This window comes from Typopeltis vanoorti, chromosome 12 (assembly GCF_054136105.1).
Source record: "Typopeltis vanoorti isolate ZY-2024b chromosome 12, IOZ_Tvanoo_1.0, whole genome shotgun sequence".
NCBI lineage: Eukaryota > Metazoa > Arthropoda > Arachnida > Uropygi > Thelyphonidae > Typopeltis > Typopeltis vanoorti.
The window spans coordinates 110,551,748-110,577,940 of NC_143560.1; the positions used below are offsets into that span (position 1 = coordinate 110,551,748).

General features: G+C 36.9%; 1 protein-coding gene across 1 annotated transcript in view; it reads left to right on the forward strand.

Annotated features, from left to right (window-relative positions):
• The window catches only part of shot (dystonin-like protein short stop), a 1,304,552-nt gene that overhangs the window by 253,048 nt on the left and 1,025,311 nt on the right, over positions 1–26,193 (forward strand). Inside the window, exon 16 of the mRNA XM_090402172.1 lies at positions 22,010–22,087. Within this exon, the coding sequence (XP_090258298.1) occupies positions 22,010–22,087 (78 nt within the window). The remainder of the gene's footprint in view (positions 1–22,009; positions 22,088–26,193) is intronic.

Genomic DNA, 26,193 nt, shown 5'->3' on the forward strand with positions numbered 1-26,193 from the left:
AATTAAATATGGAAATAGACAACAGAATCAATAAAGCTGGTATAGTAGGAAGTCAATTGAATAAATTCATATGAAATAAGAGAGAAATTAGTCGGAACACTAAATTAGCTGTATACAAGACAGTGTTCAGACCAGTTTTAACTTATGGATCTGAGAGCTGGGTCAGAAGTAAAACACTTGACCAAAGACTAGAGACCACAGATATGAGAATCCTCAGAAAGATTATAGGCGTGAACAGATGGCATCAATGGCAATATCGTATTAAAAATGAGGATATTAGGAAAGAATTTGACATTGTCAGCATCCAGGAACAGAATGGGCGAGGAAAGATTGGCAAAACAAGTGTTCTCTGCCAGGTTGGCAGGAAGATGACCCAGAGAAAACCAAGATATAGGTGGATTGATACGGTACAAAGTGCCTTAGATGACAGAAATATAAGATCTGATAATATTGGAGTCTTGACAAGTAACAGACTGATCTGGAGGAAAATTGTAGATAGGAAGTTAGTACTACATGAAAAATTTACATCATTACTATCATATCCTGTACACCCCTTGCGGATATGATAGTACTACACTGTACATAGCAGGAATTTGATCATGATGATGATGATGATACCAAGTTTAATCTTAATATTTACTATGAAAATTTAGCACAAAAATGTCAGTTTTTTTTGGATAATTAGCAAAAAAACATACCAAATAGTATTTCATTAATTTAAAAAAAAATTTTTTTTCCTTTTAGTAAATCTCAAAAAAGAAAACAGTTAATAGTTTAAAAGTAAGCAAATAATTTGTATTGCCAGGAACCTGAATCATGTCATGAACTACAGTAGACACACTATAGTGAACATCACTATTACAAAATGATGTGCTGTAATCAACTCCAGAAAAGTTCTGACCTAAGTTCCATAAAAGCAATGCTGTTTTGAGATCACTATTACAAACAGTAAGAGCTCAAGTGCTTTCAATCTCAGATGGAATCTCCCTTTTTTTTTATGAATAACTTATTATTCGACTGAATCTTCCAAGTCCGAATGGAAACTATTCTCTCATGAATATATACCCAAGAGGAGGTAGCCCCACAAAGTTCACTTTGAAATGTTACACTTTTTTTGCTGTTAAGGCCAATTTGATAACTGAACAACTTCTACTACTGAAAGTAAGCCCTCTTTGTGGATGACTTGAAGATCTGTCATTCACGTAATATGAGGGTTATAGAAAGACAGCTGCAGCAAGCCATTGACAATCTCTAAAAATAGGCACTTTCCAATGGGTTCACATTTTCATATCAGAAGATAGTTTTTGTGCACTTTTGCTACAAATGGGTCTTCATCCTAATTCGGAACTTAAACTAGGACAAACTTTAATTCTATTTGCACTGGAAGGCAAGTTCTTGGGGCTCATATATGACAATAAACGTAACTTCTTCCCTTGCTTAAAGCAATTGTGTGATAAGTGCTGTAAAGCAATAGCCATACTTTGCACCATTTCATCTTTTGGGCTGCTGACAGATGTTCTTTGCTTCAACTGTGCAGGGCACAGGTTACATCAAAACTTGATTATGGCTACCCAAGCTTATGCTTCTGGCAGAGAAAGTGCCCTACAGTGGCTTTTTTAATATATCTGATCCACACATAGAAGTCAGAAGACCTACAAGCAGATTAGTGCCCTATGTGGGGAAGAGGATAAGAAGAAAGGAGCGATCATTTTGTTTAAACAGCTGGAGGTTGTATTTTTTTGGCAAGGCAGAGTGGGGGAAGCTGTCCCAAAGAACAGAAGTAGATGGAATGAAAGAGAAGGCAGTGAAGTTGGTTCATTGAATTTTAAGATGGACTGTAAAAGGGTGTTGGTTAACAGTGACTCGTGTTCTAATGATTTTGGAGGAAATAGGAAGAATAATAGTTGATAATTCAGCAGAGCACTGTCCATGAACGTATCTGTAAAAGAGGCACAAGGCAGAAGCTGAACACCTGTGAGAGCAGGTCATGAGAGAGGGATTGTTATTATTATTATTATTATTATTCATGACACCTCCAAGGAGTCTGAAGGACTCATCGCGGGAGGACACCTACAACTGTCTCAACTACTACACCGAACCTCCACTACGAATCATCTCCATCTACACCATCCACTGCCCACCTCCACCACAACTAGTATTTTTTGTCTGTAAACTGCGTGTGTTCTGAAGGGCCGATTTGTCTGTATGTGGGATGAAAAACCCGAGTTTCCAGGAGAAAAAACCCTGCTACCCCCATATGAGATCGGCTAACTCACCCTCATTTGAAATCGTCCAGATAAAGATTCCTCCTGTCGCAACGAGAATCGAACTTAGGCCTATTCCAATCGAAGGGCGCAATGTACCGTCGTTCTTCCAATTGCGCTACGGAGGCAATTAGCTGAATTAGCAGGTTATTAGCTGAATTGTCATCTCTGGATAGAATCGAGCAGTCTTAGAGAGGATTTTGGTGTATCACTCCAAATATAGGAGCAGTATTCAATGATTGGGTGAATTTAGGATTTGTATAGAGTTAGCGGCTGTGAAGGTGTCTTGTACAAAAAAAAATCTACATATATTTTTTTTTTTTTGAAATTGTAGAAGCTATAGTTGGAATGTGTTTATGTCATTACAGATCAGAGGTGTAGGTCAGTTCAAGAAGAGAAATCTGATCATGTTTGGATTTCTGGGTATTTTTGAAAGTAAGGGGGGAAAAGGATGCAATTCTTTGTGAGAGATCTGACAGGACTGAGTTTTGGTGGCACTGAAGCCTACAAGGTTGTCCTTGTCCCATTGGAATATAGCTAGGAGGTCGAAGTTCAGGCCAATGGTCGTGGTGTGGAACGTACTGTCATCAGCAAAGCTGTGGATATGTTTAAAAGTCTGTAAGAGTAGGTCATTGCTGGAAAAATCTGAGAAGAGGAAACCATTCACCATAACACATGGTGAGCGACCAGTGAGAAAGTTGATGATCCAGTTGCTGACTAAACGCAGACCATAGGATGGCAATTTGTTAAGTAGGTCCCCTGTGCTAAACCTGATCAAATGCTTTGAAATGTCGAGGTTAACCACATGAGTTTCTGCAAATTTTTCATGGCTTGAGTTTAGGTGGGTGGTGAAGGCAAGATCCGCTGTAGATCACGAGTGGCAGAATCTGTGCTGCTCTTTACTGATTAGTTGGTAGGTCTCTAGATGGTTCGAGTTCATTGCTGATGACCTGCTCCATAATTTTAGAGAGAAAAGTGAGAGGAATTGGTTCATTGGTTGACTTTTATCAATTTTCTTTGGGATGGGCTGGATGTGGGCCTATTTCTATGTTGTAGTGTAGATGTCAGATGAATAGGATAGATTGAAGAGGCAATACAGAATAGGTGTTAGTTTTGGAGCACAAGTTTTTAACACATTAGGTTGGATATCATCAGGACCATATGCATTGTTTGTTCAGGTAATTAAGGATTCTTTGGATTTCTTTCTGGCAGAAGACTATGGGTGATATGGAGATAGCATTTCTTGGTGGAGTGGAGGGAACTTTACCTATATCATCACTGCATGATTTGGAAGAAAAGAGTAATGCCAGTAAATTGGCCTTTAGATTAGGTAATTACAGTACCATCCAGATGTGAGAATGGAGGAAACCTGGGTGTGCAAAAGTTGTGCCTGGTGGCCTTGGCCTGAGGGACCAGAAGGAGCGACTGCCATTTAGGCAGGAGACGAGTTTGCAGCATTTGGCCCTTCCAAAGTCTGATTTGGATTTGGCAATGATTCTTTTACAACTGTTGTGAGCTGCAGCATGGCTGGAGCAAGCAGCTGGAGTTTTGGTTGTGAGGCATTCTTGGTATGTTACTGCTAATAATGATAACTAATAATTAAGGAATTGACAGTGCACACTAGAAATATAAATTAAATAAACTTTAATATATACTTTCCGATATTTTAGCAAATGTCACGTTGCCATCTTCTTGGGAACTTAATACAAAGACAAGTGCACACAAGTACTACATAACAGCAAATGAGAACCAAAGCTAGGAAGTTAACGTTTTCCTAAAGTCCTGATGTTGCTCCTTTGCGGGCTATATTGGTAGTTCTTGGCCTTTGGGCTTGAAGTTCTTCTGATAAATGTTTCCTAAATTTGGGGCAGTCTCATGCATCCAAATTTGTTGAGGTTTGGCATGTTCCTAAGGGTTGAGGCTGATTCCATGAATAGTCTTTCATATTTGAACTTGCTGCGGTGCAGTGGCGCACTCAGGATTTAACCTTTGGGGAGGGGGCGAGTTCAGTAGACGTTTTGCGAATACACACTACACATCGCATACGACCTATAACTAAACATCTGCAGTGATCGCTAATTCATAAGTAGCACACAACATAAATAAAAAAAAATGAATTTTAATTAGGAAAAGATTTTTGGAAATTTTTCTAGTGTTTTTTTCCTTTTCTTTGGGGGGGTGCCTGGGCCCCTTGCACCCCCTATGGGTGCGCCACTGCTGCGGTGTATTACTGTGGCTTTCTTCCATCTTATTCTTTGGCAAGTATCCAGAGCGTGGTCTGCAAGCCCAGAGTGGCTGTACTGACGAAATTGGATGTAATCCTTGTGTTCTGAGATTCTGATATTTGCTGTCCTGCCTGTTTGGCCAAAGTAGGACAATTTACACCTGCAAGGGACCTGGTATACACCAGGAGATCTAAGGGAAGTGGTTGGTCTTTAGTGGAGTGGATAAGGGATGCTAATTTTCTATATGGTCTGTAACAAGTGGTCAAGTCATGTTTTTTTTAAGATTTTGTTGATTTTTTCCGAGGTGCCTTGGATGTAGGGAATGGTGGATTTAGAATAATCTTTTTTGTGAAGGGCTGGGTGGGTTGTGGATAACTGGTTTAAGTATTTTTTGGATTCTTTTGGGGGGTAGCCATTGGCTGAGAAAGTCACGGATGTGATTTAGTTCAGTGGTTAGGGCTTGATCATTTGAACAGATTATTTTTGCTGTTGAATAGTGTCTTAACTCCATATTGTTGTGAGGGGGGGGGGGGTGATGGGATTGTTGGTTAATGTATCTGCCTGTACGGGTGGGTTTTCTATAAACTGAGAAAACCAAGGTTCCATCAGGTTGGCAGGTGACTAGTGTGTCTAGGAAGTGGAGGTTATTGTTTTTCTCTTTTTCCAGGGTGAACTTGATTCTAGGGTGTTGGTTGTTTAAGTGTGTTAGGAAGGAGAGGAGTGAATCCGGGCCATGTGGCCAAATAGCAAACACATCATCAACGTAGCGAAGCCATATGGTAGGTTTTTGTGGGGCTGAGTTTAAGGCTTTCTCTTCAAAAGTCTCCATAAAGAAGTTGGCCAAGGGTGGGGAAAGTGGTGAACCCATGGCTGTCCCCTCTATCTGTTTGTAGAATTTTTCCTGCCAAACGCCACTGTGGTACTCATTCTTAATGACTACACAGGTAAGCTTAAGGCTTTACTATTAGATCGAGCCACTTACCTCCCTATTGAATACAATCCCACCAACTCTCAAATGAGAAAACTCCATAGGCTCCTTAAGAAGGTCGCTTCTTGGCTTGTGGAGATTACCAACAGACTTAAACCATATAACTCTAGACCTTCCTTCATATATGGGCTCCCAAAAATACATAAAGAAAATGTGCCATTACGTCCCATAGTGGATGGCATTGATTCCCCCACTTAAAACTAGCCAAGCATTTAGCCAAAGCACTCTCACACTATACTGGCAACACACCATCACACATAGAAAAAACTCAGCCCGCTTCAAAGCCAGTATAGAAAACCTTACACTCCAACATAATGACATAATTGTCAGTTTTGACGTCTCCTCCTTATTCATGAATGTCCCCCTCAAAGAAACCTTAGAGCTAATCCAAGCTAAATTTCCTCCCGATATCTCAGCCCTATTTCAGTTTACAATGAACTCAGGCTATTTCGTTTGGCAGGAAAAATTCTACAAACAGATAGAGGGGACAGCCATGGGTTCACCACTTTCTCCACCCTTGGCCAACTTCTTTATGGAGACTTTAGAAGAGAAAGCCTTAAACTCAGCCCCACAAAAACCTACCATATAAACCCTACATTCGCTATTTGGCCACATGGCCCAGATTCACTCCTCTCCTTCCTAACACACTTAAACAACCAACACCCTATAGGTAGAAATGACCTGCTAATGCTTCTGCCTTGTATCTCCACTTGGGTCTGGCTCCCACTGAAGAGACCCCCAATAAAGGTCGAAACTAGTCTGGGTTGTGGCCCTTCCCTTAATGCATAATATTAGACATATCCGCAAGGAGATGCGTTTTGCATTATGGGAGATACTGAGATAGGAGTGTTGGTAGCTTGCTCCACCTTTGCAAGGAGTGCCCTGGTGTTGCACCACCTTACCCCAGTCCTGAAGATACTTTCAGGCGCAAACTTTGTTTGCTCACACTTGGATAAAGGATTAAACTAAATTTATTAAACCAACACCCTAGAATCAAGTTCACCCTGGAAAAAGAGGAAAACAATAACCTCCCCTTCCTAGACACACTAGTCACCCACCAACCTGATGGAACCTTGGTTTTCTCAGTTTATAGAAAACCCACCCATACAGGCAGATACATTCACCAACAATCCCATCCCTCCCCCCTCACAACAATATGGAGTTATTAAGACACTATTCAACAGGGCAAAAATAATCTGTTCAAATGATCAAGCCCTAACCACTGAACTAAATCACATCCGTGACACTTTCTCAGCAAATGGCTACCCCACTAAAAGAATCCAAAAAATATTTAAACCAGTTATCCACAACCCAACTCCCCCCCCCCTTCACAAAAAAGATTACTCTAAATCCATCACCATTCCCTACATCCGAGGCACCTTGGAAAAAATCAACAAAATCTTAAAAAAGCATGACTTGACCACTTGTTACAGACCATATAGAAAATTGGCACCCCTTATCTGCTCCACTAAAGACCAACCACTTCCCTTAGATCTCCTGGTGTATACCAGTTCCCTTGCAGCTGTAAATTGTCCTACTTTGGTCAAACAGGCAGGACAGCAAATATCAGAATCTCAGAACACAAGAATTACATCCGATTTCGCCAGTACAGCCACTCTGGGCTTGCAGACCATGCTCTGAATACTCGCCACAGAATAAGATGGAAGAAAGCCACAGTAATACACCGCAGCAAGTTAAAATATGAAAGACTATTCATTGAATCAGCCTCAACCCTTAGGAACATGCCAAACCTCAACAAATTTGGATGCATGAGACTGCCCCAAATTTGGGAAACATTTATCAGAAGAACTTCATCCCAAAGGCCAAGAACTACCAATATAGCCTGCCAGGGGGCACCATCAGGACTTTAGGAAAACAGTAGCTTCCTAGCTTCGGTTCTCATTTGCTGTTATGTAGTACTTGTGAGCACGTGTCTTTATATTAACTTCCCAAGAAGATGGCAACGTGATGTTTGCTGAAATATCGGAAAGTATATATTAAGGTTTATTTAATTTATATTTCTAGTGTACGCTGTCAATTCCTTAATTATTAGTTATCATGTTTAACTAGCGTATAAGCCTCTCTACAAGAAAGGTATGTTACTGCATTGGCACTCTTTTTTGAGAACCAAGGCTTGGATAAGGGCTGTGAATTTGGAGTGGAATAGGGGATGAAGGTCTTTAAAGGTCAAGAGAGTGAGAATCGGTGAATGTTTTTTTCTGGCAAAAGAGACTCGTATGAGGCTGTGATCTGAGTTACCAAGAGGAGAAATGACATCTACAGTGTACTTGGAAGGTGAGCTTGTTAGTAATAGGTCAAGAATATTGGCATTTTGGAGGGGATTGTCAAGTATTCTGGGGAGATTGGTGATTTCTGATTGGTCATTGCTAATGGCAAGCACTTCAGCATCCCTGCCTGCTTGATCAGTGAAACTGGAGAAAAGAAGTCGGTATGAGTTGTGGACATTGAAATTCCAAATAACTATGACCACACTGTTAGGGTATTTTGACTGTAGGTCAAGGGGTTGAATTTCAGAGAGAGAGAGAGCGAGAGGTAGTTAGTTGAAGAGGTCAGAGTGGTTATTGGAGTTTGGTGAGCGATAGAGCATATGAAAAGGTCAGGTTAGTTTGTTTGGAAAATTTTGAGCCATAGCAAATCCAACTGGTAATTCGAGGTTTTGCAATCTTTGGCATGTCGGTACACAATAAATAACGGAAAAAACTCGCATAGAAAGATTATTTATTAGTATAATTTTCGCCTGTGTGTCACAGGCATCTTCAGTACATTAAGCTCAAAATTAAACACTAACTGACAATTCCAAAAAGTGCCACCTAAGTAGCTGGTGTAAGATTACTAAAAAGGTCAATATCTTTTCTTAAAAAAAAAAAATAAATAAAAAAATAATAATAATAAAAAAAAAAAAAATAATACAATAAAAAGTTAGGAAAGATTAGCTGATTTGTAAAGTACTATCTCCCATAAAGGGGATAGACGTAAGCCGTCGAATCTGTTTAAGTTAGGAGAATGAAGTAGAGTTTCACATGTTTCTTTATAAAGGCATTCCACGAGAAACTGACTTTTGTGAAGAACTCTTGTCTTTCTCCAATGAACTCTGTGTCTAGTGAAGATGGCATGTTCAGAAAGTCCAGACTTTTCAGGTTTAAAGTATTCAATATAAGATTGGTGTTCTTCTAGCCGAATAGAGGCAGATCTTCCTGTTTGTCCAAAATAAGATAATCCACAAGAGCACGGAATCTGGTAGACACCTGGATGATTAAGATGTGGAAGCTTGTCCTTAGGAGAAGTGAGAAAGGTGGAGATTTTTCTAAACGGTCGAAAGGCAACAAAAATATTCAGTGGTTTTAAAACTTTTGCTATACGTTCACTGATGCCTTGTACATAAGGGATAGTAATGCGCGTTATTTCCTCTGTGTTTGAAGAGGAAGACATATTAAAACTACTCAAAGTTCTTTCAATGAAGCAATTCTTATAACCATTAGATAGAAAGGAAGAAGTTATGTATTGTAGTTCTTTCTGTAAAAGATCGTCTGTAGAACAAAAGGAGTGGGCCCTTGAACCAGTGTTTTAATAGTTCCTACCTTTTGACTGGGATGGTGATGAGATTCCGCATGGATATAATGGCCTGTATGAGTCTTCTTTCTATAAACTGAGAAATGTAGGTTACTATCTGGTTGGCGAAGAATGAGAAGATCTAAAAAGGCTAACTGCTTATTTGATTCTATTTCTAGGGTAAACTTGATCCTAGGATGAAATGCATTTAACTTAGTGAGAAATTGTTGAAGTTCATCAGAAGAGCCATTCCATACAGCAAAAATGTCATCGACATATCTGAACCAATGCATAGGTCTGGGAGAAATATTGTCAAAGATACGTTGTTCAAAATGTTCCATAAAGAAATTGGAGATAGCAGGAGAAAGAGGATTACCCATTGCTGTTCCTTCAATTTGTTGATACAACTTATTTTTAAAGGAAAAATAACCAGAATTTATTACAAAATCAAATACGTTTACAATGTCCGAAGGAAATTCCTGTTGTAGTAATTCAATACTTTCCGAAAGAGGCACATTTGTAAATAAAGAAACAACATCTAAACTGATCATGATATCAGAAATGTCCAAATGAAGATCTGAAATTTTATTTTTGAAATCCAAAGTATTTTTTATATAAGTATCAGTTCTTCTAGTTGAAGAGGAGAGTAAATTAGATAAAAATTTTGAGATTTTGTAAGTGGGGCAACCTATACAATCTACGACTGGTCTCAACGGAATGCCTGGTTTATGAACTTTCGGAAGACCATACAATCTAGGTGGACGACCGAAGAAGGTTTTAAGTTTTTTCTTTTGATCTTCATTCCATTTAGATACATTATCTATAAGAGAATTAAGTCTCTTCAATTGACACCGGGGTAGGATCCGATGTAAGTGGCCTATAAGTTGAATAGTCGCAAAGAAAAAGAGACATTTTTCTCTCATATTCCTTCCTATCTTGAATCACTATAGCCTTCCCCTTATCAGCTTTCGTAATTATTAAATTATTGTTATTCTTCAGTGATTTCAATGCTTTAAACTCAGAGTAAGAAAGATTAGGACGAGGAGGCCTGGCATGAAAAAGAATTTGTGCACATTCAAAACGTAATCTGTTGGCTGTTTTTTGGGATAAGGATCGAATACCCCTGTCTATGTTATGAAAAAAATCTATAATTGGCACCTTATTCGGCGTAACAGCGAAATCATATCCTTTTGATAAAACAAAACATTCACAGTCTGTTAGTGGACGTCCGGAAACATTTATGACTACTTTATCTATATCAATAGTATTATTACTGGATCTAGGTAAGCTGACTAGTGATTCAAATTTGTGTTTTAGCTTGTCACGAGAATCATTAAAGACCTTTAAGTAAGAACTCGAAGATTTAACTGTTTTAACTGTTGAAACTTTTACTACTGTAATGCGCATATCTTCGAGTTCTTACTTAAAGGTCTTTAATGATTCTCGTGACAAGCTAAAACACAAATTTTCTATCTAATGGTTATAAGAATTGCTTCATTGAAAGAACTTTGAGTAGTTTTAATGTCTTCCTCTTCAAACACAGAGGAAATAACGCGCATTACTATCCCTTATGTACTAGGCATCAGTGAACGTATAGCAAAAGTTTTAAAACCACTGAATATTTTTGTTGCCTTTCGACCGTTTAGAAAAATCTCCACCTTTCTCACTTCTCCTAAGGACAAGCTTCCACATCTTAATCATCCAGGTGTCTACCAGATTCCGTGCTCTTGTGGATTATCTTATTTCGGACAAATGGGAAGATCTGCCTCTATTCAGCTAGAAGAACACCAATCTTATATTGAATACTTTAAACCTGAAAAGTCTGGACTTTCTGAACATGCCATCTTCACTAGACACAGAGTTCATTGGAGAAAGACAAGAGTTCTTCACAAAAGTCAGTTTCTCATGGAACGCCTTTATAAAGAAACATGTGAAACTCTACTTCATTCTCCTAACTTAAACAGATCCGACGGCTTACGTCTATCCCCTTTATGGGAGATAGTACTTTACAAATCAGCTAATCTTTCCTAACTTTTTATTGTATTAATTTTTTTTTTTTTTTTTTTTTTTTAATTATTATTATTATTATTATTTTTTTTTTAGGAAAGTTATTGACCTTTTTAGTTATCTTACACCAGCTACTTAGGTGGCGCTTTTTGGAATTGTCAGTTAGTGTTTAATTTTGAGCTTAATGTACTGAAGATGCCTGTGACACACAGGCGAAAATTATACTAATAAATAATCTTTCTACGTGAGTTTTTTCCGTTATTTATTGTGTACCGATATGTCTACTCACGGTTTACCTCTTTTAAAACTTAATCTTTGGCATGGTATATCAATTATGATTAATGCATGTGTGCTGCTGCCAGGGCTCTAGAAATATGACTTAAATCTACTAGCCACCGACTAATAAACGGCAAAAGTATGATAGGAAAAATAAGAATATGATAGTGAGTGTAAACAAAATGAAAGAGCGAGTGTTGTACGGAGATTCTTTAGTAAGAGGTGTGATAGTTGAGAGTTTAACAAAATCATACCAACCTGAAATCATACCAACCTGGTGCAAGTGTTAAGGATGTAAGCGAGTCATTTAGAATGCAAAAGCAGCGGGTGAAAGAATTGATAGTAGTAGCAGGTACAAATGATTGAAAGGAGACAAAATTGCTATAAGAGAGGATTTGAAGGAATTGCTTGAGGTAGCAAAAGAGAAGAGTGAGAGAGAGTTAGGATGGTGAGTCTGTTGCCTTTTAAAAAACCCGGTTAACCATCCTTTGCTAGCCAAAAATTCTTTATCAGCCTGGAAAGCAGAACTAGACAGCTCCAATTGCTTCATCTGTTCATAAAAGCTAAGAGCTTTTTGTTTAATTAAATAACCACTTATAGGAATTCTTCTTTGAGTTAATTTTTCAATCCAAATTACGATTGCTCATTCCGTGTTTTCTAATAAAGCATCTCTTGAGTATGATGATAATTTGGCACTTAGTTTTGTGCCAGAAATAACAGATTTTTTTATTGCGACCTTCGTTCTTTTTAATTGCTCTTATAGTAGATTCGCCTAAATTAAAATGTTTACCAGTTGCCATAGATTCCTCTCCTTTTGCTAAGTGATTTAAAATTGCAATTTTCATTTCCAAAGAAATTGCTTTTCTTTGGTGCTTTTTTTTTCTCCATTGGGCCAAATTAAATCTTTAAAATAAAAATTAGCAATACAATTACAACAATGAAAAGACAAACGCAAACTTACTCACATGCAAAATTAAACTTCGCGAACATTCACTGCTTACACGTTATCACGTTACGGCAGAATGTGCTGCAACTCGCTGTTCATTATGTAAAATGGCGATGAACGAATTGGTCAACAACATGCAAAATCACGTGCTTTATAGGTAAAATTGTCCAACTGTTATATAAGAAAAATAGTTACCACTTTAAAAACTACAGTGATCATAAAAGAGAAGTTAATTTTCTGCCCTGTAATAATAAACAACTCATCCTACAATATGGATTGATTACCCGAGGGTTTCCCAAACTGTGTTCTGGGGAAGGTGAATAAGTGTTCTGCGAGAAGTCTCTCCTGGAATTTGTCATTTCAGTATTCTAAGCATTTTTCATGAATAAATATGTTATAGTGGAAGTATTCTGAGGAAATAACATTCGTGAATATGTCGTAAAGCTCAGACCCAGAACATCTAAATAACATCATCATCAAATTCCTTCATGTACCCTCAAGGGGTGTACAGGATACGATAGTACTACATGAAAAAAATTTCATCATTACTAACTTCCTATGTACAATTTTCCTCCAAATCAGTCTGTTACTTGTCAAGACTCCAACATTATCAGATTTTATATTTCTGTCGTCTAAGGCACTTTGTACCGTATCAATCCACCTATATTTTGGTCTTCCTCTGGGTCGTTTTGCTGCCAACCTGGCAGAGAACACTTGTTTTGCTAATCTTTCTTCGCCGATTCTGTTTAAGTGACCATACCACCTGAGATTAGTTCTGCTATCGCATTCCTGGATGTTGACAATATCAAGTTCTTTCCTAATATCCTTGTTTTTAATATGATATTGCCATTAATGCCATCTGTTCACGCCTATAGTCTTTCTCAGGACTCTCATATCTGCGGTCTCTAGTCTTTGGTCAAGTGTTTTAACTTATGGATCTGAGACCCAGCGCTCAGATCCATAAGTTAAAACTGGTCTGAACACTGTCTTGTATACAGCTAATTTAGTGTTCCGACTAATTTCTCTCTTATTTCATATGAATTTATTCAATTGACTTCCTAACATACCAGCTTTGCTGATTCTGTTGTCTATTTCTATATTTAATTTACCATCTTCACGAAAAATCGTGTCTAAGTAGCTGAAATGTTTTACTTGTTCCACAGGGTCTCCATTCACAACACAGTTGACATTTTCAATGATTCTGCCTATTTTCATTGACTTTGTCTTTTTAATGCTGACCTTCATACAATATCTATTGCAACAGCTATTCAATTTAGTCAGAGAATCTTGCAGACTTGTAGCGGATTTATTTAGAAGTATAACATCATCCGCATAAAGCAAAGAGCTGACATTAACATTTTCAATTTTGATATCATGTTTAATACCACTTTCCTTCATAATGTGATCCATATAGACAATGAATAACAGAGGGGATAATATACATTCATGTCTCACACCAGATTTAACATTAAACCATCTTCCTGTACTTCCTTCAATTCTTACTGCTGACTTACAATTCAAATAAAGACTAAGTATTGCTTGATATAATGCCCCATTGACATATATGACTAGTGTATTGAATAGCTTTTCTCTTGGCACCTTGTCATATGCCTTTTCCAAATCGACAAAACTTAAATACAGATCTTTGTTATATTCCCATGCTTTCTCGACTATTTGTCGTAAAATTAAGATCTGATCCTGACAGCCTCTATTTGGCCTGAATCCAGCTTCTCCTTCACCAAGCTTTTCTTCCACAATTCTTCTCAACCGTATCTCAAGTATACTTGCATAAATCTTGCTAGGAACACTCAGTAGGGAAATACCTCTGTAATTCTCACATGCAGTTTTATTTCCCTTTTTATATATGGGTACTATGAGAGCTCTACTCCAATCATTGGGAATTCGTCCCTCTGTCCTGGCTTTCTGAACTATGCAGTGCAGCTACTGTAAGACTCTTATACCATCATACTTCAGCATTTCTGGTCGAATATCATCTACTCCTGCTGCCGTTCGACATTTGAAGTCTTTGATGGCTTTTTCTACTTCAAGTATGGATATGTATTCCTGACTGCATGCCTAGTCAGTGTTTTTTACCACTGTGCTGTCATCACTGCTTGTTTCATTTAGCAGTTTTTCAAAGTAATTACTCCATACTTCAAGGATATCTTTTTCTCCCGTTTTCATGTCACCTTTATCATCTCTAACTCCTTTTACTTTGGGGGTGCTTAAGGGTCAAAGCTGTATAACTGAGAGGAGACCTCCACATAGCCTTTAAAGGAATGCGGAGAACCGACCAGGGCTTCTGACCTAATGTCCAATCCTCACCTTCTCGTGGTGCACCCTGTTGGGTATCTACTTTGATACTGAACGAACGAGGATGGGCTGGCAATTTGGGATTTAGCCGACCAAATTGTATTCTTATTGGTTAAACCAAAATAAAAAAATGATGGTACAACATGACAAAATTTCATGCCGGCTGGGGCGTCGCCCGGTTAAACAAGGCCCCCGTTGTTTTCGCCGGGGAACCAGGGCGAACAGCGAAAAGTCAGCTACTGGAACAAATCTGAAAACAAACCCCAACTCTACATCACCAGAGTTAAAGATCGGTACTATCAACATAAGAAGCCTGAATGGCAAAGAAATGGAGCTAGCTGAGGAATTAGATAAGTACCAGATCGACATAATAGGGGTGACTGAAACAAAAAAGACCAAAACTGGTGAGATCTTTCTGAGCAATAAATACAAAATGTTATATTCAGGCAATAACAATCAAGGAAAAGAAGGAGTAGCCATAGTATTCAACACAAAATACGAGGCTAATCTTCTTGAATGGCAGTCAGTCTCAAGTAGAGTAATGTGGGCAAATATGAGAATGGGGAACTGGACAATGAGACTTATTTGTGCCTATGGTCCCACAGAAGGTTCTACTAAGGTAGAAGTGGAGGAATTTTTTGAGGCTTTAGAAAAAGCAACTGACACAATGAAAAAGGAAAAGTTGGTCCTTGTTGGGGATCTAAATAGTAGAGTAGGAAATGATTGTGAGACATACAAAAATATTTTGGGAAAATTTGGAGAAAAGAGCAAAGCTAATAATAATGGCAAATATCTGTTGGATTTCTGCTCAGGACATGGACTGGTTATTACTAACACCATGTTCCAACATAAAAATGTGCACAAATTCACATGGAGAGAAGAGGCTAGGAATAAGAAAAGTCTCATTGACTATGTTATTGTTGATAGTGATGTTTTCTCCCTGGTGCAGGACACCAGAGTGTACAGAGGATTTGAAATTGGAAGTGATCACTATTTAGTCTTGAGCAGGATAAAATTGAATTTCATATTGAAAAGAATAACATGTAAGAAAGTTTTAAAGCGAATAAAAGTTGAGCAGCTCTCAGATGTAAACTGTAGACTAAAATACAAAAATATTATTGAAAAGAAAATGAAAGAGTTTGAGAACAGGAATCAAACCTTGGAGATTCAGTGGCAAACTCTGAAGGAAACATTGATTGATTCTGCCAGAGAGGCATGTGGTGAGGTTGTGTGCAAAGATAAAAAAATCAGAACTCCCTGGTGGACACAGGAAGTTAAAGAGGCAGTGAAGGAAAAGAAGAAAGCATATCAAAAGTTCCTGGCAAATAAGTCAGCTTTTACTCTTACAGAATACAGAGACAAATGTAAGAAAGCTAAACAGTGTGTAAAACTAGCTAAACAAAAGTCATGGGAGGACTTTGGCAAGAATATAGAAAATAAATATCAAGAAGGTGGCAAAATATTCTGGAGGTTGTTGAAGAAGCTTAGGAATGGAGGAAAGAGTGCTGTAAAAGGAATTAGAGATGATAAAGGTGAAATGAAAACAGGAGAAAAAGATATCCTTGAAGTATGGAGTAATTACTTTGAAAAACTGCTAAATGAAACAAGCAGTGATGACAGCACAGTGATAAAAAACACTGACCAGGCATGCAGTCAGGAATACATATCCATACTTGAAGTAGAAAAAGCCATCAAAGGCTTGAAATGTGGAAAGGCAGCAGGAGTAGATGATATTCGACCAGAAATGCTGAAGTATGGTGGTATAAGAGTCTTACAGTGGCTGCACTGCATAGTTCAGAAAGCCTGGACAGAGGGACGAATTCCCGATGATTGGAGTAGAGCTCTCATAGTACCCATATATAAAAAGGGAAATAAAACTGAATGCGAGAATTACAGAGGTATTTCCCTACTGAGTGTTCCTGGCAAGATCTATGCAAGTATACTTGAGAAACGGTTGAGGAGAATTGTGGAAGAAAAGCTTGGTGAAGAACAAGCTGGATTCAGGCCAAATAGAGGCTGTCAGGATCAGATCTTCACTTTACGACAAATAGTCGAGAAAGCATGGGAATATAACAAAGATCTGTATTTAAGTTTTGTCGATTTGGAAAAGGCATATGACAAGGTGCCAAGAGAGAAGCTATTCAATACGCTGCAGTTATATGGTGTCAATGGGGCATTATATCAAGCAATACTTAGTCTTTATTTGGGTTGTGAGTCAGCAGTTAGAATTGAAGGAAGTACAGGAAGATGGTTTAATGTTAAATCTGGTGTGAGACAAGGATGTACATTATCCCCTCTGTTATTCATTATCTATATGGATCACATTATGAAGGAATGTGGTATTAAACCTGATATCAAAATTGGAGATGTTAATGTCAGCTCTTTGCTTTATGCGGATGATGTTATACTTCTAAATAAATCCGCTACAAGTCTGCAAGATTCTCTGACTAAATTGAATAGCTGTTGTAATAGATATGGTATGAAGGTCAGCAATAAAAAGACAAAGACAATGAAAATAGGCAGAATCATTGAAAATGTCAACTGTGTTATGAATGGAGAACCTGTGGAACAAGTAAAACATTTCAGCTACTTAGGCACAATTTTTACTGAAGATGGTAAACTAAATATAGAAATAGACAACAGAATCAGCAAAGCTGGTATCGTGGGAAGTCAATTGAATAAATTCATATGGAATAAGAAAGAAATTAGTCGGAACACTAAATTAGCTGTATACAAGACTGTGTTCAAACCAATTTTAACTTATGGATCTGAGAGCTGGGTCAGAAGTAAAACACTTGACCAAAGAGTAGAGACCGCAGATATGAGAGTCCTGAGAAAGATTAGAGGCGTGAACAGATGGCATCAATGGCAATATCATATTAAAAATGAGGATATTAGGAAAGAACTTGACATTGTCAGCATGCAGGAATGCGTTAGCAGAGCTAATCTCAGATGGTATGGTCACTTAAATAGAATGGGAGAGGAAAGATTAGCAAAACAAGTGTTCTCTGCCAGGTTGGCAGGAAAACGACCCAGAGGAAGACCAAGATATAGGTGGATTGATACGGTACAAAGTGCCTTAGACGATAGAAATATAAGATCTGATAATGTTGGAGTCTTGTCAAGTAACAGACTGATTTGGAGGAAAATTGTAGATAGGAAGTTAGTAATGATGTAATTTTTTCATGTAGTACTGTCATATCCTGTACACCCCTTGAGGGTACATGGCAGGAATTTGATGATGATGATGATGATGATGATGATGAACTCCTTTTACAGCACTCTTCCCTTCATTCTTAAGCTTCTTCAACAACCTCCAGAATATTTTGCCACCTTCTTGATATTTATTTTCTATATTCTTGCCAAAGTCCTCCCATGACTTTTGTTTAGTTAGTTTTACATAATGTTTAGCTTTCTTACATTTGTCTCTGTATTCTTTAAGAGCACAAGCTGACTTATTTGTCTGGAACTTTTGGTATGCTTTCTTCTTTTCCTTCACTGCCTCTTTAACTTCCTGTGTCCACCATGGAGTTCTAATTTTTCTATCCTTGCACACAACTTCACCACATGCTTCTCTAGCTGAATCAATCAGGGCTTTCTTCAGGGCTTGCCACTGAATCTCCAAGGTCTGATTCCTGTTCTCAAACTCTTTCATTTTTATTTCAATAATCTTTGTGTATTTTAGTTTACAGTTCACATCTGAGAGCTGCTCAACTTTTATTCGCTTTAAAACTTTCTTACATGTTATTCTTTTCAATATGAAATTCAATTTTATTCTTCTTAAGACAAAGTGGTGATCACTTCCAAGTTCAGATCTATTGTACACTCTGGTGTCCTGTACCAGGGAGAAAACATCACTATCAGCAATAACATAGTCAATGAGACTTCTTATTCCTTGCCTCTTCTCTCCATGTGAATTTGTGCACATTTTTATGTTGGAACATGGTGTTAGTAATAACCAGTCCATGTCCTGAGCAGATATCCAACAGATATTTGCCATTATCATTAGCTTTGCTCTTTTCTCCATATTTTCCCAAAATATTTCTGTATGTCTGACAATCATTTCCTACTCTGCTATTTAGATCCCCAACAAGGACCAACTTTTCCTTTTTCATTGTGTCAGTTGCTTTTTCTAAAGCCTCAAAAAATTCCTCCACTTCTACCTTAGTAGAACCTTCCGTGGGACCATAGGCACAAATAAGTCTCATTGTGCAGTTCCCTATTCTCATATTTGCCCACATTACTCTACTTGAGACTGACTGCCATTCAAGAAGATTAGCCTCATATTTTGTGTTGAATACCATGGCTACTCTTGCTTTTCCTTGATTGTCATTGCCTGAATATAACATTTTGTATTTATTGCTCAGAAAGAACCCACCAGTTTTTGTCTTTTTTGTTTCAGTCACCCCTATTATGTCGATCTGGTGCTTATCTAATTCCTCAGCTAGCTCCATTTCTTTGCCATTCAGGCTTCTTATGTTGATAGTGCCGATCTTTAACTCTGGCGATGCTGAGTTGGGGTGTGTTTTCAGATTTGTTCCAGTAGCTGACTTTTCGCTGTTTGTTCTGGTTCTCTGGTAAAAACAACCAGGGCTTTGTTTAACTGGGCGACACCCCAGCCAGCATGAAATTTTGTTATGTTGTACCATCATTTTTTTATTTTGGTTTAACCAATAAGAATACAATTTGGTCGGCTAAATTCCAAATTGCCAGCCCATCCTGGTTCGTTCAGTATCCAAGTAGATACCCAACAGGGTGCACCACGAGAAGGTGAGGATTGGACATTAGTTCAGAAGCCCTGGTCAGTTCTCTGCATTCCTTTAGAGGCTATGTGGAGGTCTCCTCTCAGTTATACAGCTTTGACCCTGAAGCACCCCCCTCTAAATAACATGTGTGTAGCAAATGTTAGTGATGACCAAGCTGTGTATTTTTAAACGTGGAAGTATTCGCGAATTATCATTAATTTTCACACATTGAAACCTTTCAACATTCGGGAAAGGGAATACCTTTGTTTATGACCGGGCATAAAAATTGCTTGCAAGCCGATTACAACAATGTGCGGCATATCCTCTGTTCTCAAAACTGAACGAAATAACATCTGTGTTTCAAATGCTAGTGACCAATCAGCAAGGAAGTATAAAGAAAATTTTTCCACTGAAATTGAAGATCAAGGTAATCTGTATCCGGTTCTAAGATCTAGTAATACTGAATACTTTCTTCACAAGTTCGTACTGTAGGGTGAAAGCGCTTGTTTCGAAACCGTAGTGCCATGATTTTTTAAAAGTAATAGGCTTACAGATTTTAATATGAATAAGAGACAAGGGACTTTGTTTAATTTTGGTGTGAAGAAATCTCTTATTGAAGGTATTTGTGACGCAACAGATAGTGATTCATCCACATCCAGCCTACAAAACAATCTCCAGGATGTACAAAAGGAGGAGAAAACTCTCAGCACACAGGAGAAAAAGTCTGCATTCACTCGTAAGTACCTTATAATAATATTATAAATTTTTGGTGATCAGAATGGGATATATCAATGAAAATCAGCACAAATTAATTTAATGATGTTTATGTTTAATTGATGTTTAATTAATTAATAATTAATGATTAATTATTAATTAATAAAAATCAGCCAAATTTACAATTAATTATTAATCAATACATTTCAAAATAACCAAGGTGTTCCATGAAAATTTCAGAATTTGTGAAGTGTTCCGTCCTAGGAAAAGTTTGGGAAATGCTGGATTACTCTATTATCGGAATGAATTCTCCATCTGTTGCCATGCGCAGAAGTGTCGAAAGGTCTTGTATCTGTGGGTGTACTATACTGCATAACTTTAAATCCACATAAAATGAGACCCGAGTGTGTGTGTATATATATATTTATACTTATTCTGCTTAATTTATTACATCACTTTAGTAATATTACCCCATGAGTGAGAGCCAAGTTAAAAAAAAAAAAAAAAAAGCTACATTAATAAATAAGTAAATGTTAAACTTTGCTTCTTCTGATTTCTAAGATATAAGTGTTATTTTCATTATCATCAGGCCTCTGGAGTCAAAAGACTGTGGAAGATCCATGCTCTTGCACATGAAGATAATTGAATCATGCCTTAAACCCATTCACTGTTTCGCCACTCAAGTCTAAGGCAGTGAATTCCACTCACCAACCACTCTCCATGCAAAGAACTTCCCCTTCACTCCCTTGCTTGCACGTTACTTCTGATGAAAAAATCTATGAAAGAATATGAAAAAAATGAAAAAAATCTCCATATGAAAAAAATGAAAAAAATCTCCATATGAAAAAAATCCATGAGAAAATCTCCACATTAATCTGCCATCCTTCACTAACTAAATCTCAATCATATCCCCCATCCTTCTTCTATTCACACAAGGTTCTGCAAATTGCATTTCCTCTATTTTTATTCATATTCCATCTTTAGAGAATAACACTGACATAGTGAATGTTCTCTGAGGAAACCCCCCTCCCCCCAAACCTCTAAGATATCTCATTCCCTTGAAATCCAGGCAACTGGAGCTGTGCACATTAATCCATATGCATCCTGATTAAGGCCTAATACAATGGAACTATAACCATTTTGTTTTTGCATATCATGGTTCTGATCATTGCCATAATTAATTTTAATGTTCTCATAATTTTAGTAATGTTACTCCTAAACTTCAGGTTTATGATTTGGATTCATTATGAACATAATTGTTTGCATATTAATTCTAAAATATTACTTAGATGAAGGCTGATGAAGTGTGCTTTATTAGTAAACTTTGGATCAATATATAAGTTTTGTTAACTTTGGATAATAAACCAGTGGTCTGTTTTTCAAGAGATCAATCTTAGTGCTTTACATTTTGATGTGTGACTGGCCGTCTTGGATGCTAATCAATTAACCCTAGTAAAGCTTTATTTCTAGCAAGAAGAAAGTTGTCACACCACTGTTTTTTTTTTTTTTTTATTATGGTTATGGTCCAACTTATTTTGTATTGGATATTTAAGCATAGTTTCTCCACTTTTTGCCAGAATGATGAGCATAGTGGATATTGTAAGAAAATTAATTTTGGAGAACTGAATGACTGGTGAGTCTTGCTCCACAGTACTGTCACACATCTAGCCAGTTATAATTCGCTGCATTGGTGGTGAATATACCAAGTAATTTATATGTGAGGCTTCAGAAAGTGTTGTCTAGTGTTGGTTAACTTGAGTTATTCTATAAACTGACTGTAATAATGCTATTTTTTGTTGGTTGCAAAAAAAAATTACATTATTACAATCACTTTTTAGCATATAAAAAGATTTAAGTATACTTGTAAATGGTTATGTTTCTGAGTTAGAATAAGGAGGAAATTTAAGAGGAATTGCAATTTTAATGTGATGTGTACTTTCCTTCCCATTTTGAATCTTTAGAATCATTTCAGAGGTGAAGAACTAGAACTTTATTCCAAATTGGCAATAAGATTAGAAAAGGGATATTCTGAGCTTCTGGTAAGTTTTTTGTTCTTTCCTTTTCCATTTTAAACTAAGTTTTGATTATTGATAATTAATAAGATCTTCATCTTGTGAATAAGAATATTGTCATTTATGATGGACATGAAGTTCTAACTTCCAAAGATTTTATATATAACAGTAGCAAAATAAGACAAAATTTAATGATGCTTTTGCATAACTCACTTTCCCAACATAGCTTTTGCAGTGCCATCACATTTTTTCACTTTCAATCAATACTTTGTCAGAGAGGTTAGTAGAGAAATTATTTCTTCTTTGGCTTGTTACTATGTTATATAATAGGTAACTTAGAAGGCTATAATATATTGAACCAAAAATAATATGAAACAAATTATTATTAACAGTGGTTATTATTTATTTTCTTAACTCACTTATTCAAATTTGCAGTACTGCTCACAATCACTTTAACGAACTCCTAGTGTCCATAGGGATAATTTCCTATAGGGAATTTCTTTTAGAACAGTATTGTATATATGCTTTTTGTTGGGTCTTTGTAGTATTATTTGTTATAGTTAGTTTGGTATAGCAATGTTTGCTGTAGTGAGAGTCAGCTGTATATTAGTCACCATAGTTTAATTAGGGGTTTCAAGCTGTTACCTACTAACAAGTCATAGTACTTGTTTTTAATCAAATTAGTTGAAGAAAATAGTTTTTCAGAGATACATGTTGCACCATAAAGCATTAAAAGGCCAAAGACATGCTTTTTTGGATGGTTCCAAGTATGTAATAATAATAAAATTTTGTATTCAGTATTTTGTGTGACATATATTTACATAGAAAAATACATTATTAAAGAAAAAATTATTATTTATTATTATTATTATTTTATAATGTAAATCAATGTTTAAGAGTAAATACTAGATATTTTTATTTTACTAATCATGCAAAATGAGAGCATTTAGCATGATTGCAGCCCTGAGAAGAAGAAACCGTACCATTTAAGAAGTCATCACTTTGAAATGGGAAATTGTTCCATCTTTAGTAGTGTGCCATAGTTGTGTTATAGAGTGACACTGCTCTTTGGTTGGAAAGCCTCTGTGTTTGATTCCCTTTGTATGAGAGGAACATTTATGGAGCTTTGCAACTGATGGTGAGTCACCTAGTATTTTAGAGAGATGGTAAGGCATTTTGTTTCCTGCAAAACATAAAAACCCAGCCAAAACACAGATGCAGTTTATAAATAACATACTCTTCCCTTACCCTTAGTTAAACTGAAACTAATGCATTCGCTAGAAGGTATGTATGAATACCTTTTAGCGAATAGTAGGGACTCCACGAATACTTTCTGGTGGGTTATTTGTGGTAGTGGATTTTCTTCAGAATGGCATTGTACCTGAGAGATTTAATTTTCCTTGAGCTGTAGCAAGTGCTCTTCTTCATTTAATTTGTGCATTAACTTTTAGTGTTAATATTATCCAAAAAAAAACAAAAAGAACAAAGTTTTTCATTTCAATCTACTAATAGGATAAATATAAAAATTGTCCTTATGTCTTAACAGAATTACGTAAGCAGTTCATTCTAAATATCCATTCAACAGCTTCATGTACCATGTGAACTTTATTTTTTCTAACTTAGTTGTCGTTGCTTTTATGACTGTGGGTTATTTGATTAGTTACTTTCTAATGAGCTCCTGAAGGATAAAGTGTAATACAGTTTTAGAGAAAGTTATTTCCTTTAACAACTTTTGCTAAATGATTACTGTTGCTGTCCATACTGGGATGTACTAGCATGTAATTTGAATTGGATACACAAAATAATTGTTTCAAGATGTTCACAAGACAGACACACCATCTCATACAGTACTTGCGCACTGAGCAGGACCTGAGAACTTGTCTCATGCTTTGTTTAATGGGCCTGGTGCAAATCATGTTGTGTGTGTGTGCTTCCATAAAAATAAAGCTAAGTTGGGGAGAGAAGAATCTGTTTGTTTCAGGACATATCAGAAACCAATAATTAAGGAAAAATTTTATATTTGGTTGGTATATTTAAATTATTAAAGATGTAAAGAATTATGTTTGTAAATTAAAATGATAAGAAGCATGTGCAAATGACTAGCAGAATTTAGGCAGGGAAAGATGCCACTGGTACTGGAGGACTTTTTATTAAATTATGTAGTATTCTTTTGATGTCTTTATACTGAATAGGGATGAATAGAAATGCATGCAAATAGAGGCATATTTGTCTGTAATGAGAAACAAATTACTAACAAATTATCCTGCAATCTCTACATGGCATGCATGTTCACATTTGTGATAAGCATAACTGAAAAAATTCATAGAGAGAGAGAGAGAGAGAGAGAATTGTTGTGAAATATAAATAAATGACCAACCAGTAATAAATAGTGTCTGTATAGCTTAGTGTATTTTAACACACACATACACGCACAGAGTCCTCCTGCTTTGCCAAGGTGAACTTATACTGCCAGTGGATCATTTCAGGGTATTTATTTGAATATTTGGTGCTTTTGTCATGGTGTAGAATTGTGAGCATTATAACACTCCTTTGTAAATAACATTAGAAGATTCATCATCCCCGGCAAAAATAATTAAATTTTCAGGACTGCTAACCCGAACATGCTACATATAATTTCCTGTGTCCGAAACGTTCACTGAGTGTTTGTCCTTGAGCTTTATTAATCATCATTGCAAAGCAAACTCTTATTGGAAATTTTAATGGTTTGAATTCAAATGGATAGTTTGAAGGATTGATGGATACCCGAGGAATGAAGACAATTTCTCCAATACCAGGACCTGTCGCTATCACAGCTTCTATCATATTTTGATTTCAACGATTTTACTTGAAGCCTAATTCCATTGTGAAGAATTGGGGGGGGGGTGAAGATTTTGGAGCAAAATAATAGGAACACCTATTTTCAATTCAATTTCATAGCCAGGCAATCAGGTGGATGAAGTGAACTTAAAAATTCCACAGGAAAATGAACTGCATCATCTACATCCACAGGAGTATCTACTGATTTGTAAACACTAAGAGATCCATTAACACGCCAACCGGCCATGATGTCTATAGACGTCCAGCAAAATCTGGATACAATTCTGTAATACCTATTGAATAACATGGATAAGAAGTGCAATTTGGTCTCACTGTTTCATCCACCATGGCCAGTAGAGAGGTTAACCCTATTAAGAACCAACTCATTCGTTATTGACGCAGTGTCATTTCGAGATGCAAGGATAGTTCTCTCTCTGAACCAAGAAGGCGACTTTTCTATTATGTTTACAATAAATGGGTAGACACGGCACAACAGTGTGTCTGCAGTTCAGACAATTTTCCCAATTTTTAGATGTGTTAATATAATTTTTTGTCTCTTTGCTGTACTTCACCATTGACATGAGGAACTTGAGGATCTTTCTCAGGCATAGCCAAGTTAGCCGGTCTTGGGCGCGGGCAGTAGGGTTTTTTCCACCAGTTTATCTGGTGTTTTTCATCCTGCAAGCAGGCAAACCGGCCGTGAACATGTGCTTCTACAGCCAAAAATATATCTGCCCCCCCAGCGGCAGACTAGGCGACAGGTCGGTTGGGAGTGGTACTAACAAGAAATCGCATCTAAGTAACATGCGGACTCTGCATAGGAAGCGGGAATAACACATACTGAAAGAAGCTGTACTTCACCATTGCCAATTTTTAACATTTTAGAGGAGAAGGAACGTGCATTCTTTGCAGTCTCTATATAGGTGAACACACATATTGGTTTTGAGAGAAAACTTCTCTATATTGTGCCATGGTAACAATTTCTTAATGCAGGCATTCACTTCGTCCACCCTAGTTCCTCGAGATACTTTGTCAAAAATCACTGGACAATAAAACAGTTATTCCACCTATTCTTTGATCGTCTGATATCCCTATGTTCTGTCAACTGCTTCAACAGAGTTTTTTAATGGGACATTGTAAATTCATCCCAAATACTAAACAATTGAATAAACATTTTGTAATACCACGATCTAACAATAGAATTTTAAAAAAAAAATGACATCTTGCCACAGGTAATATCACAATATTACCTGTGTCTGATTACCTTCAGTCTAGTAAAGACGGCGCTTTTAAACAAACTACATTTGGTAAAATAC